Here is a 21,120-nt window from a genome sequence, read left to right on the forward strand (position 1 = left end):
AATGGTCAGGCCGCGAACTTTTCAATCAGCCCTCGTATATTTATTATTTATACGCCATAATTTAATGGAAGTTTGGCGTTTAAAATAATACTTGCATTATTTTAAACGCCAAACTTCACTGCTGGCTTTTCTTGGTCTAACAACTCTACCGCAGCGAGGTCGCGGTGCGGTGCGATAGTCTGTTATGGTTTTATTCTTATGGCAAATTCGTTTGTATTGGTAATGCATTTTAATTTGCATGCAGTGTTTACCTCAATTCTATTGTACACTAAGATCTTAGTTATTAAGCATTTTTTTTGTTAAAATAATAAAAACCAATTTAAATTGTTGATTTCACTGAAAAAAAGGGGGGGAGGGGGGAGGGGGGAGGGGTTAGCCAAATATGACCAGGTGGGACAAGGAGGGGGAGGGGTAAAAAATCTTCAAATTCATGTGATGTAATTAATGGATGACCCCACTTATGTATTAGCCTACTCCATTCACGATCTTAATTCGAAATCGAAATGTTGATAAGTAAGGTTTACTCGGGTAATTCCGAATGTCGAAAACTGTCGGATAATTCCGAAATGAGACTTTTATTATGATGGAATGAAGGGTGATTTTCATCTGAATTTCGGAATTATCCGACATTCGGTATTACCCGAATACACCTTACCTATTTCATGAATAATTAAAATTCATGTTTGGTGCTCAATGACATATTTCCTTGGTCATACACAATTTTATCTGAAACATTTATAAATCAAAAAGACATTCAATTCACATTCAGATCATGACATCCTTTTGAAAACCATAAGCAAAAATCAGAATCTACAAAAATATTAGGTAAGTTTATTCAGATTCTTATTAACGCAATGCACATATTATTATGATCAAATATTGGACAGGTTGAATATCACCCCCAGTATATTTTACAGAGTTTTATAAAAATAGAGGATGCTACGATTCTGACATAAGTACATATGTACAAGTAATTTATACTAAAATAGGGCAAGATTTCATTATTACATTAAAAACGTGGAAATTTTCCTATGGAAATATATGAATATTTTTAGTTTTGTATCCATCCCAGCATTGGATGTTGGTGCCTAGTTAATTTAATTTACTAGGTACGTTATGTCGATGTCACATGTAAAAAAATAAGTATTTACGACGTTAACGGTAATTGATTATTATTTTTAACTATAATGTTCATATCACGAGGTAAAATAACGATAATGTTCTGCTTATAAATATTCGATAAATCGTAAATAAGATCGACAAACGTCATTGTCTTCGCGATGTTTCAAATGCTCCCGCCGTATTCTTATCCATAAATAAACCAATAGAACGCCACATGTAGTACCAACCTATAGAAAAATGCCGGAGTGATTACTCGCCGCGATGTTGGCAGTAGTGTCGACTGTGGCAAATGGTGGATTGCGTTGCTTTTTCTCGTGCTCTGTGTAAAATATTTACGTAAAATAGTGTTAAATTCGCGGTGCAGTGTTTCTGACTAATAGAAACATGTCGGAAACACTGCCGAACAGTAAAAAACAAGTTTCGAGGCAACTGGTGAGTGTTTATTGTTAAATTTTTACGTATTTAGTCCCGGGTGACGCCATGGTGGCTTTATCTGGGATCACGTAAACACGAAATGGTGCATCGCTGCATCGTGTATCGATTAATGAAAGTTACAGGAATGTGTTAGAAATAGGGTCTGGGATTATCCTATCAATGATAATGTTAATTATCATGGGTCATCGGACTCAGTTTTTTTGCGATCACGCCGCGACCGAGTTTAAAACGCGGCGGCCGTATGCATTCGCGCATGCGAGAAGGCGTCAAAATCTATAATAGTTCCGTAGGCCGCAGCATTGCGAAGTAGCGGCGTTTATGTAGACAAGGTGCGTGCACCGGCTTCGACGTCGTCTGAGCATCTGGTAGGGCCTGACGAAGGCGTTTCCTGCGGGTTGGCGGAGAGGGCAGCCGGCCAGGGGCGTGCGCTCTGTAGCTGCGAGCGAGCCGAACTCCGACCACACTGCACGATTACTCGTCGCTCGGCGACTCGGCTGCGAGATCGCTCCATTCGCAATACTTTATTGCTACTGCTTGATAAACAATATACTCGTAAAACGTATGCCTACGATTTCAAACAAATAATGTTGTAATGATTAGCGTTTCATTTATATTTAGACTTATTCGACTCAGTCTCGTGTCACTACACTGGGTTCTTTGTTACGTCCGCGAAGGTAAACAGCCCTCGCTTCAAAGTTTTATTGTTATGCTAGTATAATTACGTGCCTACTTAGGCACAGTTCTCTCTTGGTCGTAAGATTTCATTGGCCTTGAGGTGCGTTAAAAAATGTAACCGACTTATCTGCTACTACTTAATACTTTATAAAATTTTCAGTGATCAGCTTAAGTAGCTGACTAGCTGTAAATACCTAGGTAACAGACGCAAAAACACGACATCTTCATTCACTTAAAAGTGTTAAAAGTGAAAGTCTGTCTGGTCAGAAAGTAATAGTAATTGTTGTCTAGGTAGCTGTAACTTACAGAGCCTGTTTCAGTTTCAGTGGACTCTAATTGCCATTTTCTGTTAGAAGCAATCAATTTTATACTCCACTCATAGATTAGATAACACAAAATTCATGTTTGAGCTAGATTGTAAGTCAATTTAAGTAACAGTTTATCTCTCATGAAATAGCCATCAATTCTAAGGCATATTTTTATAACTCTACATAGTCTCTTGAATACATTAAAATATATATAAATATAAAGTGTACCTAGTTTGCTGCTTATATCATTCTACCTGAGATGTAAGTCTTCTGTGAACAAATAAGTATGGAAGTCTACCAATGTATTAGTTCAGATGTATAACCTTGTCATCACTCAAATCTTGACACCAGGCAGCCTAGAGTTGTATATCTCTACATTTATATTTCAACTAGGTACATGAACATGATGATTATTTAAAACTTAAAATATGTCCTTCAATTTAATCTAGGTTTGTAATTGGTACACAAATAGGGTAGCTGTCCTATGTCCAGACAAAGCAATTAGCTGTAATTTCTTTTATATCATATTTAATCATGATCTGACATGAACTAAACACATGTGTTGCAAAAATTATGTTGCAACAAAATGTTTTGCAAAAGAGTATTTTGTTTCTTAAGATGTTTGGTGCATCTGACATTCTCAAATACATATTGTATAATGAAATACATTTTTTAAAGGCTCTATGTATCATTACATACTTTATATAAAAATGTTTATAATTTTAACAGCGCGAACGCAAACAGCGCAAGCTCTACTCCGATGAATGGGCCCTCGGAGATGATGATGTGGAAGGTGGCCGAGGGTTCTCCCTCGCAGACAAGCTGGAGAGCCCCCGCTTCGAGCACCCAGGCTCCATACATGAGATGTTTGGCACGGAGCTCACGGTGGCATATCTGCAGAAAAATGGATTCACAACTCCGCTGCTGTTTAAGGAGAAGACTGGACTGGGACTGAGGTATGTTTATATTTTTATAGTCCTGTATGCTTCTAAATAATCCATTTATGAAATGTATATGATATGTCATTGAAATTACATACCTAATTGTAGTAGTTTTTATTTTTTTGCATAAATTGCCTAAGGTTAGGTGGGGTGAGAGAAAATATGGGGCACGAGAAACACTTGTAGAGAAAATAATTAATTATTAAATAAACATTAAAAACTAAATTAAATGATAATACGTAAAATAAAACGAATGCATAAATAAAATTAACTTATCCTCACACGGTTTCTCTTGCTCCAAGCAAATAAATTTAGGTATCTCTTACCTTACCCCACCTGACCTTATAGAATTTTTTAGAAATCCATGTTCTAAAAATTAGAAGTAAATTTTGGCATAAAATGATTCGGCAGCTTTGGGACAGCATAAACATCTGCTCATCTGGTCCTTTATAGCTCTATCTAGAGAGAGAGAAAGTAAGACAGAAGCAAAGTCTGCTCTACTTTGCTGTCTTCTATTATCTACATATTTTGTCTAAATCGGCTTCAAACCTTGTATTTTTTTTACGACGGTTTACAATACGAAATGAATCTAGTTTCGATAGGTACTCTCGATTAGCCTCGATGGCATGTTGATGGCCAATGAAGTGTTAAGCATCGACATTTATTTTGCGGAAAACTAACATATTGGTATTTTCTCGCCAATCTAAAGTAAGAATAAAAATAATAAGAGTGCAATTTTTTTTTACATAGTTTAACACCTGTAATTAGTCTATAAAGTTAATTGATTCCATTGTGTTACGACAGTTAAGCCATTTCTATTTAAGTTAGATGCATGAAAGTGTGTTAGCGTATGCTATAGACTTATATGTGTACGAATTAAGTACAATAAATATAATACTATTTACATAATATGTAGTTAATTTTCGTAACACGAATCAATTAAGTTAAGAGTAATCATAGCTTCTTAACTGCGCTTAATTATGTAGGTTTTTTTTGGCAATTCACTCATGATGTACTCACATCAAGTTCTGTGTTTGTTTGCCGCATTATTGCTACCAAAAGCTTCGAGTTAAACAGTAATTTATGAATTTATCAAAAAAAATTAAGAATAGTGCGAAGATAGGTTTATGTTGACGTAAACGAAATATCTCACGTGTAGCTTTTCAGCAAAATCATGGTGTAATAATGACGTCACATGCGGCAATATGTAGGTTACGTTAAGTCACGTCATGTCATATTATATTTTTGCTTGGGGCCGAATATGTAAACTACAATAAAATAGGTGACTTATTTCAATCATATGGTACCGTAATTTAATGCATAATGCTTACGCTAGGCTACAATTCTGCCCTGCTAAGCCAAGTGGCGCTATCTCAAAAGAAAATCCATTGCTAATTTATACTTTAGCTTCTATAACTGAGAATTCCATTTTCAAAATCATTTGTTTTTGAGATAGCGCTTTTCGGCTTAGCAGGGCAGAATTTTGGTTTGAAATTTTTTAATAGATATTTTACAATTTTTAATTATTGGTTTTAGTTTTAACTCTAGATCTATTATTAACTAATCCTGACTAAAATTAAAATATATTATAATCACTCTTTACGTAAGCTATGACAATTAAAAAAGGCAACATTAATAGCTTATTAAAGAAAATATGTACATGTCTAGATAAAAGTAAAACCTTAATTAACCCTTGGTATGTATGTAAACACTTTATTTTACAAAAGAGAGGTTAAATTACAATGGAACAAAAAATATATATAATGTACAAAGGCGAACTTATCCCTATAAGGGTTACCCTACCTTACCCTTGGTCAAGTTCCTTCAAACCCTTATTGCACTGAATTCAAAATATTATCAGTAAAAGCCAGCTTTTTACTTCATAATTCCGGAAGCGAGCCAATGCCAGACTGTAGACACTTCCGACCAAGTTTACAAACAGCTCTACGCTAACGCCGTACAATATTGACATCGGCTTTACAGCATTCAATACAAAATATGTGACGTCCCACGGGTAAAGGTACCTTATGGCGGTTGGCGCTTGCGCTATTATTTAACGCCGCTCCAATATTATTGCGGCGCTATGCGACGTAAGCGCCGGCCGCCATAAGGTACCTTTTCCGTGGAACGTCACATATGATTAAAATGTTTTAGTGCTGATGACTTTGGACATCGATAAAAATATTATAACACTTTAAACTCGCGTTTTTTACACATATTTAATTACACAAACGGGACTACCGCTGCTGCAACTCAGCTGAAACGTCGGAATTAAAGGTAAAAACAATGAAATTATATTGCGGTAGACCCGTTTGTGTAAGTACCTAAATATGGATACAAATATTAATTATACTTGGTCAAGCAGATCCTGTCAGTAGAAAAAGGCGGCAAATTTGAAAAATGTAGGCGCGAAGGGATATCGTCTTATAGAAAATTAGAATTTCGCGCATTTTTCTACTGACAATATTTGCTTGACCATCTATAGGAGATGTATTTATTTTATGTTATTTTTAAGGCAAACATCATATGTATAGTCATCGCCATAACTCAATAGGGGTCATCCATTAATTACGTCACACGAATTTCTAGGTTTTTTGACCCCTCCCCCCCCCTTGTCACACTTGGTCACATTTGGCAAACCCCTCCCTCCTAGTGTGACGTCACATTTTTTCTACGAAATCGCCAAATCGAATTAAGTAAGCACCTAAGTATTATAAATATTTTATCAAAATATTTTTGACGATATAAATATTAGTAATTTTATAACCCAAAACTGCTTAGGAAAGAAAATTAAACGAATGAAAACGATCGTTTTAAAAACTTGTTATTTAAATGTACAGCGGATAAAATAATTTAAATAAATTTTTGGTTGCTGATGACGTTAAAGTGACGTCACAAAGTTTGTGTCTCGCCCCTCCCCCATGTCACAATATGTCACATTTTCTTGACCCCCTCCCTCCCCCTAAACGTGTGATGTAATTAATGGATGACCCATATTACTGGGTTCTATGTTTCACTTTTATCGAACTAAAATTTGAACATTGTCATATAATATAACTCATATTAAGTCGAATTTCAACTTTCTTGAAAATGTTACACAGAACTTTGTAATATTGAACCAGCGATATTGTGGCAAACTATTAAATTATAAAATATAGGTAAATTTGAAAGGCCTATCTGCAAAAACTCGTAACAAACATAACATTTTAATAGGCAAGGAAGCGTGTTCTCATTTATGGTGAGTGACTAATTTAACTAATAACTACGTTTGTTCAAAGCTAATCGTTCATTATCAAAGTAGGTAAAGTCGTCGTGAAAAGTAACTCGTTATTACTTAGTAACTAACAGACGTGTAACTAGAAACAGTACGGGAAGTAATAGGTGCGAAGTAGAATTTTTTTAAAGATTTTTACAGGTGTCCTTCGGCATTGAGGACAGAGGTTTTTCTTTGCGTCCATAAAAGGCCGCCTATTATAATTAGGGCAGTGGTTCTTAACCTTTTCAGTCCGGTCACCCCTATGACTAACTAGGGACCCTGATTTTACCCCTCCTCCCAATGGTAATAAAAAATAAAACGTGTACGTTTGTTGTATTGTTATATTAGGCTAGCTTATTACCCCCGTAAAATACCAGTTTTACCCCCACGGGGGTAATTACCCCTAGGTTAAGAACCACTGAATTAGGGTATTTGACTGTATTTAAAAGAAATTATTTTACACCATTCAAGAAAAAAAGCACCAGAAGATTAATAGAGAAACGTAGACAGCAGTTTTGTTTAGACACAATTTCTATTTTAAATACCATGTAAAACTATAAAAGTAGGTAATTAGATCGTGACGTCACAAGCTAGTGTTTCATATACATAAATTCCATAGTAGCAAAATCGTTTTGACAATGCGAAAAAAGAAACTTATTTGACTATTATAGTCAAATACCCTATTGTCATTTCATTAGTCAAGACGCCAATCGCAGCAATGTTGCCGGATCACACCTGTAAAATCACATTTACTTTTGTAAAATGAGATCCTAATATTCCTATAATTATAGATTTTTTTATTTACCTAAAGTAAATGTCAATCCTAAATTAAATAAACAAATTCTTTATTCAATCTGGTCCGCTCCCGCTACATTTGTGTAGGATGAACGAAAAACTATAATTTATGCAAGCGCCTGCTTAAATAAATCCATAATGTATACGATGGCAACAATTGCCTTATCAATATCACTATCCGCAATATCATTATCCTTTCTTTAATCTAGCTTAGTCCTCACCCTGCTTAGAATATAATATAACCAAGCGTGGTAATCTTTTATTTGCTACTTTTTGGGAGCGCGGTGAATCAGTGATATTACATCAAGTCAATCAACGTTACAGTCAGTCAACGATATTAGGTCAAGTAATTGGTATACTGTAACCGTTCTTGAGGTATAATAATAATAAATAAGTAAGTGACGCGCAAACTTGACAACCTCTCATAACTCGGTCCCGTTTATCTGCAAATCGAGTTTTTCGAATCCTATCGCCGATTATCGATTTTAGTTTTTTTCTGTACGAATAAAATACCTATTTTTACGTTATCGATTATCGGTTGAAAGGTTATTTAATTGTTCCTACATAGATTCGTTCGCTAGTCGATCGTATTTGCGTAGCCACCCATTAGGTACTAAAAACAGCATGATGCGCAACATACAGCTTTCATGCTTAGGTTTTTAGACAGAGATCCCTGTAGGCAACTTCTACGAAATACGTGCCTACCTATCATTTATTATCAGAGGGCCTACCGCCAACATCAAAAATCGTTTCCAGTCTCTATCGCTATTGCATATTTGGGCGATTGAGAGGCAGATAACGTTTTTCGATGCTCGCGGTAGGCCCTCTGCTCTAATATTGCGGCTAAACAAACTGGTGCTAAACATGTGACCTAAAATTACGGTTATGTAAAATCATACAATACTCTTGCTTTTAGACGATGTCGCCCGATGGTGGGTTGGGTAACGGCCGCCAATGCATTTCTATGCAGTCGGTGTCTCGCCTTCAGTCGCCTGTCAACAAAACTTATACTTTTAGAAAATTGTGTCGAAATAGGTATTTGCCAGCCTTTTACAAATTGTGGACAATTTTGACCCACGTAAATCTTAAGTACAAAAAAGTTAAAGTTAAGTTTTGAAAGAGGGAAATTTTTAGCGACACAAATTTGTACTTTGTAATGTGAGGTCTATAATATTTCGTTACTTCATTTTTCAGATATAAAATATAGACCATGTAATTTCCCTATTGGTAGCTTCGCAAGTTCGCACATAGTTAAGGGTAACTATTTTGATTAAAATTCAACGGTGATACGCTTGACTGTACTGTGCCATTCATGTTAAATATTACCAGAACCAGGCGTGGCTCACTCCGCGATTACGTCGCTTTGCTACAGGTAGCTAAAAGTACATCCGTTCGACCCCAATTGTGGGGTTTGCAATTAGCCGCGCGTGGCGCTGTCGCCACCTAGCGGCCATATCTGTGCTGATCGTGACAGACGCGTTTTGTTAGAGAGTGAGTCTTCTGTACCTAGTACTATTATTTATTCTGTGCCAGAACTGCGCTAACATAGCGCGTCTTACGCTAAGTTTTATGCTTTCAAGTAATGCAAACCTATGCTGTACGTGTACGTTTATGTACGCAGACGATGATGCATGGGACGTGAGTTAGAATAAAATATCAACTCACAAACTTCATAAAATTCGAACTTTCAACCAAATAGAAAAGTAATTTTTTGAGGACTGGTCCTTTTCGCTAAGCTACATCTCATTTGTCCCAAATTGGCAAGAACTGGAACCGCACAAAATTCCAAGGATATAAGAATTATCTTTAGCACACTTTCAAAATCAAGTAGGTAGATACTGTGAGAGATGTAGACAGTTACTCTGGCAGTCGTGCTAGTCCTGACGGTCACGTTTTCGCGGTGCTTCCCCACTGTTCCCATATCATATATGACTTTATGCACTGTTGCACGACACGCTAACTCTAGAATTACACCTTTAAACTCCATTTTACAGCTGCTAGTGCATACATAGATATCGATCCTATCAGTGCCGACGAGCGTGAGAGAAAAATCGGCTTATTTTACGGTCGCTTGTGCAACCGCAAAACGACACGTGGAATGGCCGACTATTCTCTGCTTATCTACTAGGCGCTGAGACCAGGCTAATGGCTCAGCGATACGGCCTTATATGCTTATACATAGTGATGACCCGCTCGCACACCGCAACGGAGTGCGGGTTCCGCATTAAGTGTGATAACCGCCTAACAGTGGATTTGAGATTAAGACGAAACAGGAACTGAGTTTTAAATATTTTAGGTAAATATACCCGTCTCGCTAACGGAAGCGGCTCCTAAAACTAGTGCGATAAGGACAAGGCGAAAAATCCTGCGTAAAATCTCAAACATATCGAGGTTTCGTACTCGACTGTTTCCTCCTCCAAAACTTAACCAATCGTAACCAAATTTGGAAATCTAAATGATTATGAAATTATCTGTGTCGGACCGTTTTGCTTTTTTGGCTAATTGATATCAGTTTTGAATACTACGCCTCTTCTTGCGGCATAGGCAATGTGGCCATTTTTGAAGAGCTCCTAGCGCCTTAAAAAACAAAAATATCAAAAAAGCAAAACGGTCCGACACAGATATTGACAGTATTAATCTGTGTTGAAAAAATCATTGCTCTAGCATTAAAACCCACGGAGGAAACAGTCGAGTACGTTTGTATAGAGAAATGACCACTCCTTTTGGCTATTAATAAAACTTAGGTATGCGTAAAGAGCACATCTTATGTTTGGTTTTTCTTGCGGCGTTAGAGGTCTGCTCGGCTATTGGCATAACATCCCTTGATAGAGTACCGCGACCCTATCGCCCGTGTTCGCGATTTCAGCATAATACTTTACTTTGACAATATTCCTCTATTTCAAATTCTCTTCGTCTGTAGTAACCAATTTCACCATTTAGACTGCCGTGCCGTTGTAACCACCGTAACGTAGCACCGTAAAACAGTTGACGTACACAACACGCAGCCAGCTTCAGTTACGTTTCCCATTTAATGTAATGGCTGTAGCAGCAGGATTTACGTGCGTGGCCTTATAAATAAATGTTCATTAGAATTTCCGTGAGGGCTTTAAAAAATAGCTTTGTTTATGATTCATTATATATAATTAGTTGGGGCTTGCGAATGAATATTTAACACCAAACGTCTGGTTATGAACGTTTATTTGTGGTGATTGCAATTTTTACATATGTATTTTTTTATTTTGACTCTGATGTGTATTAATGTAAAATAAAAAGCAATAAAAACAACCAGTTAATTCATCTTATCTAAACATATACAGTCAACGGTAAAAATATGGGTGTACAAATCATTTCAAAAATATGTCCCATAACTCTTATGTCAGTGAATTAAGAACTATGGGAGATATTTTTGAGTAAGTTGTCTACACCCATATTTTTACCGTTGACTGTACAATACATGCGTTTACCGTTAGTTTGTGATTAGCAGATATTTTTTTATTATTTTGTATACTTACATTTATTTTTTTTACTTTGTCACAATAATCGTAAAATCTATTCTTATTGCATCAAGCATATGATTGGACTTTATTTTGTTTCTTCAAAACTTAATAAAACCAACTGGCAATCTCAAATGAGCTTTAAAATTCTTGTATAGGTACTTGATTAAAACAAGATAAAAATCTCAAACAACTTATTATGGCGAATCGGTAAATGTATCAGTCAGTTAATATAGTTATAGTAAATATATTAAATATACCGGATATTAATTAACATTATATTTACACCACAGTGTGAAACAGTTCGCCTATGCCCGTCTAGTATGCGTACCATAATAATATAGCTATATGAGATGAGAGGGTCTACCGCGAACCACGTTCGGCGTGTTACCTCTCTGTCACACTTACGTACGAATTTACAAAGTGCGACAGAGAGGCAACACGTCGAACGTGGTTCGCGGTAGGCCCTCAGGTTGTGTCACCTGCGGCGCGCGTGGAATTCCCGATGCGTACTCCATATACATCATCCTCACTGACAGCTGAGCATTCGTGAACCTTATTCCGAAGACTTACGGTCTAATATTAGTGGTTAGTTCATTGTGTTGCTGGTAGTGTCGTCCACAGGTGAAGTCTAGCAATCGACGTAATTAGTGATGACAATAGTGACATCTGTCTTGTAAAAAGTAAAAGGCAAGGAACCGGTTAAAATTAAAATAATAGGTAGGTATGATATTTCATATTATTTCAAGTTTAGTAACATCCTAAGAATCCTAACGAACAAGCCTTGAAATGAAATTCTTTAGTTTTCGCGATAAAGCAAGATAAACTTCATTCATACATTGTGTTATGAATGTAAGCTTATACATAGTTTATGAAGACTGGGAAATCGTATACTTTATTTGCCATTGAAAACATAACTTTATTTATTGTGACCGAAAGTGCTATTTACATTCATTGCGACTTACAATTCTACTTAATATTTTCACACACTGTATAGTTCATAATGGTAATATATACTAGATCATATAGGAGATGCAAGGATGCCGTCTTCAAAAAAATGCCTGCGTCAAACTAATGTAAATTTGACTACTTTACATGTAATGTTTTTTGATCAACACATTCATAATCATAACATTACATATGTAAATATGTCGCAAAACACATCTACATATTAAGAAATGGTCAGTAACATAATAATGCCACGGGGAAATTAGCGTGCTGAAAATGTAGGCAAAACTTACCGACGAAAGGTCACGCGGTCCGATTCTGAGTGACGTCGGAACTAGACGAGTTCGATTTCGTAAGTAGCTTTGCAGTTTCGCTGTAAGTAGGTCTTCTGAATAGGGATTCAGTTGTTCATTTGTTTTTTAACCTCGTAAAGGCTTAGAGTGACATTCCATTTCCAACTGCAGCTGCAATACTGTTCATTTTACTATGGAAACGCGTCGCTGTCATTGTCAATTCCCATAGTAAAATGAACAGTATTGCAGCTGCAGTTGGAAATGGAATGTCACTCTTACGGTCCTATTAATAGTACTTATTAAGTTTTAATCTGCAATTGGAACAGAGTTGCATTTGTTTTATTGCATATGCAAGTTTCAAACATAACAAAATCATGTCTATTTCTTTCACTAATGGTTAAAACTTAAGACCATGTGCACATTTTGTTTTTTTTTTTACTGGACCTTCACTATAATATCTTACATATATTATTTTTTTACTAGGTATCTACGCTACGGATTGCTACGCCGTAGCCCGTAGAACATCTCCGTTGTTGCTACAGGCACTAAACTGTCATGAGTTCATAACATTACAAAATCATTTTATGCCCATGAGAATCTTCACTCTCATGGTTACAGTTTATACATAATGAAATACTTTTTATTGCACACCTCATTACCACCTTCACCACGTTTCAAGCATGATTTTACTACCGACGTTTGTTTGAAGATACGTGCGCGAATTTATTAATTATGAAGAATAAATTCAATTCAAGTGCAGTTAGTTGCGATATGATTTGACCTTAATTTGTGTTTCCTGTGCCGGCTATAAACGAAAGTCATTAATTTCAATCGTCATTTTATGCCCTCTTCCCCACAAGCCGGTGCGGTACCTGGGCCAATTAGGAAGCCGGGCCGATATCGTTCCGACCCCGCAATATAAGCAACCATAACGAGCTCTAAGGGCCGACATCGAAAATCTTTATCTGCCTCTATCGCTCTTGCATATTCGAGGGATAGAGAGGCAGATAACGATTTTCGATGTTGGCTGTAGGCTCTCCGTGGCCGTTAACCCCTAATCCGTGCGAGACCAAATGTGTCGGAAAGTCTGCGTAGGACAGTGTGTAATGGTTTACTAAACTCCTAGTTGAACCCATTTCTTTCCTGCACCTTAGCATTACGGACGGACAAATAAATTACGCTTTGTGTCCCATGTATTGTCATGTCCGCTTTTTTAGAAGCCATAAATTTGTGTAATTAGTTTTTTCCCCATATAATAAATAAGCAAATAGAATTGCATGGCGGCTAGGTGTTTAATCACTAATGACTTATACGGAGGCTGCTGATTTTTATAGTATTTAAAAAACGGATGTTTTATTGAAGCAATTTTATCTTTTATTATAATTTACATCAATGCATTTTAATGAAAAATAAGATACACATTTGCCTACTTGCGTATTGTATTTACAGAGCTATCGCCTAAGTTTTACCGGTGTAGCAAGCTAATTTCCTCAAAGACGAAAAAAAATCCAAGCTACCTTTTCCAACGCCGGTTGGTGGGACGCTATGTTGAAATTCATTTTTCGTACAATACATATTTGTTTACAGAACTACCGCTTTACCCTTAGAGCCGCCATACACGGACTGCTTTGAGCAGTCAGTGCCAACAGCTTCAAGCGGTCGCCGTTGGATGATCTGCAGTTTCAATACAAAATCGTCATTCGCAATACACGAACCGCTCGAGCAGTTGCAACTGCTTCGGGCGGGTGGCTGCGCGGTGAAATTTCATCATGCGGTCAAGCTGCAAAAGCAGTCCGTGTATTTTGATGACTGGGTTACTGCTCGAGCAGTCCGTGTATGGCGGCTCTTATTCATAAAACTTTTCAAGCCAAAATTACAGATTAAGACAAACGATTAATATTTAATTGAGGCTTATTGTATCGCGTTTATCATGAACGCCATCAGGTCTTATTTAGACGGCGAACTCGCATGCGATTTTAGTTACTTTGCGGACTGTTGGTTACGTCCAATCCAACCGACCGATCAAAACCCGTAATGTAATGAAACTCGCATGCGAGTTCTCGCATCGTCTATTAGTTCTTTGTTTTTAGTATTTTATTTTTTAGTATTTGAAATAAGGTCTTCAAATACTAAATTAATATAGGTATTTAAGGTGAATCTTGATGTGTCTTTTAATTGAATAACACTTTTTAAAAATAAGTTACGGCTAATATTATTTAACGATTGTGAATCTAATACGATCATTTATATTCTTCTGCTTTCATAATAGTTACTGATTTTTAAAAAGCTTTTTTCAATTTAAGACATATCAAGATCGCTTACCTTCTTTCTAATGCTAAAAAAAACCGGACAAGTGCGAGTCGGACTCGCCCACCGAGGGTTCCGTACTTTTTAGTATTTGTTATAGCGGCAACAGAAATACATCATCTGTGAAAATTTCAACTGTCTAGATATCACGATTCGTGAGATACAGCTTGGTGACAGACGGACGGACAGCGGAGTCTTAGTAATAGGGTCCCGTTTTGCCCTTTGGGTACGGAACCCTAAAAAACTAACTATAAATGAGATCTAACTCGATATACCAAGCGAACTTCTGCAAATATTTGGCTACGTCCGCTCCCCTCGGACGCTAGGGACGCTCTGTTGACTCTCCGCTTTGTTTCAGGGTGCCGACCAGCAACTTTACCGTGAACGATGTGCGCATGTGCGTGGGCTCGCGCCGCCTGCTCGACGTCATGGACGTCAACACGCAGAAAAACATCGAGATGACTATGAAGGTATTGCCATATACCTATAGGAGGCCTATTCAAACTCACACCCTGCTTTTCGCTTGAGCCAATACATGTACGGATAACCACGAGCGAAATATATTGTGAATGTCACAATGCAAGCATGAGTTTTTCACCACACCAGATCGGAAAGGCTTACTTTGCACTTCAAAAACTGATAGCAAAGTTGCATTTTATTCACATGTGACGCAAAGTAATCAAATGCATATTTTGAGTTGTTTTCTTATGTTTGCTGGTAGAATTGACTCTCAAATGATGATTTTGGATGATAATATTTATTAATATTCATTTGGATTTCATTTGGTTAGATTATTTTGTTATTTTACATTTAATATTTGCTTCGGGTTGGTGTGGCGAAATTAATTATCTCTGGCGCGGTTGGTAAAGAGGTTGCGCCGTTTGACTTCATAAGTCATAAATGTCATAATAGCCTACCTCGAGATTATCTGTTTCCAATCTCCGTGACGATGAAATCTAGGTCTAGACTCTAGGCGATTGGATTGATGACAATGCATTATTACCTACGAGCAAAAACAGCTAAAGCTCTACACTTCCTGTTTCTTTATTAGATATGCAATGCTCAGGTACAAAAAAGCTAATAGTAAATCTTGGAGCATCAAGATTTAGATTATTTATCTTTATAGGTAAAGATTATTAAAAATGCGGTCTTTATTAGATTATCCTTTACTGGCGCCCCGTCCCGGCTTCGCACGGATTAAAAAATTATACACCATACATCTAAACCTTCCACAGGAATCACTCGATTGATAGGTGAAAACCGCATGAAAGTCCATTGAGTTTATCGCGAACAAACATACAAACACAAACATACAGACGCGGCGTGGCGGGGGACTTTGTTTTACATATAAGGTGTAGTGATTAGCTTAAAGTGTTCTAGTAGTGTTGTTAGAAGGAGATAATTGTGATTGTGAATAAATCTTGCCTCTGTCTCAAACGTTTTTGAAAAGTGTTGAAAAACTCATTTGACTAGAGGATACATCAAGGATAGGTCGCATTTTCAGCTGAAATGACACGTCTCGACCCCAATTTACACGTATTGTGTACTAAAGTACGATGTCTGAGCCAGGGAGCCAAAGGCGGCAATGAAATTTCCCGTCTGAGGAAAGTACCAATAACCTTGTTTAGAAGATTACCAACATAATACGAGTGTGTATCTATATAGGGGCATTTTCACTTTGCTTTTTTTCAAAAATCCATCAAATTCTGGGTTATTTTCACTCAGAATCACGAGGACTAGCGTATAAAAAAATGTGTCCCAAAAAAAATTACAGTTTTGTAACGCATTATTACATTTTAAGTACATTTTTTATGGACCGTCACAAAACTGACACCTACAATTTTTATGAAAAACTGGGGACACTTGCTTTTTTCCCCCTTATAACCCAAAAGTTGAGGGTTTTTCGAAAAAAAGTAAACGGTACCATTTTTTTTCTGAAAACCCTCATACTACAAGTATCACACCGTGTCACGCCCAGTTTAAAAATAATATACACAGAGAGTGTGTATTACCTACCAAACATATAATTATGTTACGTATTACATAACGGCACCGCTCCGCGAGGATAAAATGTATACATAAACAATACATTCATATATTATTCATCAGTGCCACTTGGCGAACGGATTTATTGGGAAAACAAGGGCGGTGCTGAGATGGTTCGTTCAAAGTTTTATCGACACGAAATAGACGTGTTAACTGAAATAACACGAAATTTGTATTTTCACTTTTGCCTGTTGATCTGTTTTCTATTTTGACATTTTTAACCGACTTCCAAATCTCAAAGAAGGAGGTTAACAATTCGCTTGTATGTTTTTTTTATTTATTTTTGTTTTTAAATTTAATAATTGAATGCATGGAGTTAAATTAGAGTTCGCTACGCCGGGACGCCTAGGGACGCCAAACTAACTGTTCTATTACACCGCGTTCCGATGAAGTTCGATAGTTATGAAAAATCTATTGGTAAAGTAAAGAAAATTTGAAAAGAATTACTCGAAATCTATTATTTTAATCTTTTGCATAAACTTTTTATGTTATCTAACATAATGCACTTGTTCATCATTCTGTCAGGTAATAAAACATTATGCGTTTGACAATGTTCGTTAATTTTATGACAGCCGCTTACCGTTCGTTAAAGGTACAGTAGGTTCGGTAGGTTCACAATTAAATTAATTACAAGTACATAACAACAACTTTACCGAACGAAAATAGAGCGCTTGATGGACTTAATTCCATTGTTGAAGCTTAAATGGAAACTGGTGTGTCCCGCTAGCACATGTACCTATATAATCGGATTACTTTATAGCAGAAGCATTTAATTAAAGATTTCAATTATTGAAGAGGCACTGTGTATTGTAAACTAATCTTATTCATTAAGTTATCGGAAATATTTTAGCAGAGGCATTTTTTAGATACCTAGTTATTCAAATGAATATAGTTCGTTTTTTTAGCAATATAAAAAAGGTAAACAATTGTGATGTGTCTTTTAATAAAAAACCACGTTTTAAAAATAAATTACGGCAAATATGTAACAATTATAATCTATTACGATCATTTATATTCTTCTGCTTTCATAAGTAATAGTTACTGATTTATAAAAAGCGTTTTTCAATTAAAAGATGTCAAGATCGCTTACCTTCTTTCTAATGCAAAAGAAAACGAACTATGTAAGTATAGATGTTATGATTGCTACTTTTTTTACAAAATTGATTGCAAGCCTGGTGAGAAGCCGGTGTAAGCTTGCTCGCTTACTCATATACTTGAAAAAAAAAAAATCTATTAAGCGTGGCCATTTCTTGGTCGAAAAATAAAAACTCATAAACACACGGAAAAAATACCGAGAGGACTTTTTTTAACTATTTTTTTTTTTTTTGGTTTTTGGTACTTGACTTCCACTTCCGCTTCTTTTAATTGTTTTACGATAATGATATACATAATATTTCACTGTTTAGTCAGCAGCTCGACAATTTAACAGGTTTTTAATCCTTTAATAACGTAGGCCCTTTTCTTGCGCTTAATGTGTCGTATTTTTCTAGGACTGGCAGCGATATTACGACGATCCCAACAAGGAGCGTCTCCTGAACGTGATCTCGCTCGAGTTCTCGCACACGCGGCTCGAGAATTATGTGCAGGCGCCGAGGATCGTGCGCCTCATCGACTGGGTGGAGGTCGTCTGGCCTCGTCATCTTAAAGATCAGCAGGTACGCATCAAATTAGGTCTCGAGAATGGGGTTGGCAACTGTCAAAGGTCTACATAGATGGCGCCATCATAGCTTGCCCCTATTTCTATTAGATTTGGCTTAAAGGGCTATCCAGGCAGGCTAAAAACTTCCACCGGCCTACCCCATCATGCAGTCACGAAACTATATGAGGATTGAGGACAAAATCGGGATAAACGTTAAGCTGAGAGAGAGACAGAATTAGATCTTGCTTGCTTAAGGGTCAGGTCGAGATTGTGCGGAACAGGTACGGCCAGAACTTGGCTTCGAGATTTACGGGAGTTCTCGCGCAGTACCGGCGCCGAAAATCGTTCGGCTCGCCGGTACTAAAGTCGAAAATCATCTGCATCATCACTGTTCGATCGCTACTGCTTTTAGACACGTAAAACGAACGTAGTTATTAACAAATATAGATCCAAAAATACGAAATATTATCATTGACAACCGAGATAGGTTTATTATTTGTTTAACAATTGTTTGCTTGTAAAATCTATTGTCATGTATCATTAGTGACCGCAACCACCATCAGTGGGCCCGACATTATTGAGGTTATACAATAACCACGACCACATTTGACGATAACATTTCGAGTGCATTTCAAGTTCATGAATAGGTAATGCGACATATTTGTCAGTCTGAGTTTAATATTCAGGTCGTTTTCAAAGGTAAATAATCTTAGAGGATATAACCAGCGGAGACGCCATGTCTATAATTTTCGGTACAAAATAGTTTGCCGTTTTTTGCGGGGGAGGGGCACATCAAATGTATAGGTACGTCATGTCAGATAAACATCAGTCCATACATGTGGTTGACCATTGGCCGCCTATTTTCGACAGAGGGGAACGCCTGTTAATGACCACTCCGTTTGGTTATATTCTTTAAGTAAATAATAATAATTATTATTTTAAACGGGTTACTCGCGTATTATTAAGTCGAATAAACGCTCGACAGGTTTCGATCGAATTTTCGAGGATCTTCTCGGAGCAACGACTCGCCTTTATTGGTCGAGAGTGCGACGTCCGAGAGTTTCAGTCCTCACGGGAGTTTTATAGTTAACATGATTACGCCATGTCGCTCAGCTCAGCTTATATACAAATAAACCGGCCAAGTGCGAGTCGGACTCGCGCACGAAGGGTTCCGTACCATAAAGCAAAAAAAAACCGGAAAAAATGCAAAAAGAAAACGGTCACCCATCCAAGTACTGACCACGCCCGACGTTGCTTGACTTTGGTCAAAAATCACGTTTGCTGTATGGGAGCCCCACTTAAATCTTTATTTTATTCTGTTTTTAGTATTTGTTGTTATAGCGGCAACAGAAATACATCATCAGTGAAAATTTCAACTGTCTAGCTATCACGGTTCGTGAGATACAGCCTGGTGACAGACAGACGGACAGACGGACGGACGGACGGACAGACAGCGAAGTCTTAGTAATAGGGTCCCGTTTTACCCTTTGGGTACGGAACCCTAAAAACCGGCCAAGTGCGAGTCGGACTCGCGTTCCAAGGGTTCCGTACATTAAGTCCGACTCACGCTTGACTGCACATTTCTAATAGGTTTTCTTGTCATATATAGCTAAAGAACTGTATTTTGTGTTTTTTTTTGACCCAATAGTTTCGTAGATAAAGGGGGCCGCGTAATGGTCAACTTTTAACCTATGTATTTTAAAATTCATTTGTTTACGTTACACGGTTCCGTGTTTTCCTTTTGAGGTATGGAACCCTAAAGATTCAGTTTTAAATACCCAACCACAGACGGACGTCTATTCTTCTTTTCAGACCGAGTCAACGAACGCTCTGGACGACATGATGTATCCGAAGGTGCAGAAATACTGCCTCATGTCGGTTAAAGGCTGCTACACAGACTTCCACATCGACTTTGGAGGCACCTCCGTGTGGTATCACATTTTGAGAGGTAAGACATTATGATACATTCTTTTTTAAAGTGCGTCCATATCTGGCAATTGCGCGAGCCATTTGGGAATCACAGTAATGTAGTAGTAGCCTTACCATGGCTGCCTTAGCAGTGACAAACTGACATATTCGCTAACGTCTGCGTAACTTACTTTCTATATATTTCGCTCGCACTAATATGCCAGTACGAGTGAGATGCATAGAAAGTAAGTTATGCCACAGAATAAATAATAGTAATAGGTACAAAAGACTCTCTAACAAAACGCGTCTGTTACGATCAGGACAGATATGGCCGCTAGGTGGCGACAGCGCCACGCGCGACTTATGGCAAACCCCAAAATTGGGGTCGAACGGATGTACTTTTAGCTACCTGTAGCAAAGCGACGAAACCGCGGAGTGAGACACGCCTGGTTATGCTCACGCTAGCGAATATGTCAGTGTCAAATGGGTGGTAGCCGTACAGTTGTATTCGCGGCAGTGCGGCACGTTGGATAAATCTGAACGCACCTTAACATAATGCACTAATAAAAGTGTATTTATTGCAAGTTATATTTAACAAAAGGCCCTAGGATCCTAGGATTGTCGGTCAATGTTTAGATTTCTATGACGATTGATTTGTCTTCAATTGAGTATCTACAACAAAAATTAGAGAAACAATTTCGAAATGTTTGTGTCACTTACATTTTTTTTAATTAATTTCCTTATAAACATGATGTATTATTTCCAGGTGCTAAAGTGTTTTGGCTGATCCCTCCCACTGAGAAGAATCTGCAGCTGTATGAGAAGTGGGTGCTCTCTGGCAAGCAGTCGGATGTGTTCTTCGGAGACACGGTCGAGAAATGTATCCGCGTCCACGTAAGTTACACATGTACAAACGACGTTCTAGTGACGTCATTCACCGCCGTATTACGGCC

General features: G+C 37.4%; 1 protein-coding gene across 1 annotated transcript in view; it reads left to right on the plus strand.

Annotated features, from left to right (window-relative positions):
* The first annotated feature begins 1,276 nt into the window (after positions 1–1,276).
* The window catches only part of LOC134674652 (jmjC domain-containing histone demethylation protein 1), a 48,427-nt gene continuing 28,583 nt past the window's right edge, over positions 1,277–21,120 (plus strand). Inside the window, exons 1-6 of the mRNA XM_063532773.1 lie at positions 1,277–1,554; positions 3,270–3,496; positions 14,933–15,044; positions 18,111–18,275; positions 20,072–20,207; positions 20,934–21,061. Coding sequence (XP_063388843.1) covers positions 1,507–1,554; positions 3,270–3,496; positions 14,933–15,044; positions 18,111–18,275; positions 20,072–20,207; positions 20,934–21,061 — 816 coding nt within the window. The 5' untranslated portion in view covers positions 1,277–1,506. The remainder of the gene's footprint in view (positions 1,555–3,269; positions 3,497–14,932; positions 15,045–18,110; positions 18,276–20,071; positions 20,208–20,933; positions 21,062–21,120) is intronic.

Source organism: Cydia fagiglandana, chromosome 20, assembly GCF_963556715.1.
Source record: "Cydia fagiglandana chromosome 20, ilCydFagi1.1, whole genome shotgun sequence".
In the NCBI taxonomy this organism is placed as follows: Eukaryota; Metazoa; Arthropoda; class Insecta; order Lepidoptera; family Tortricidae; genus Cydia; species Cydia fagiglandana.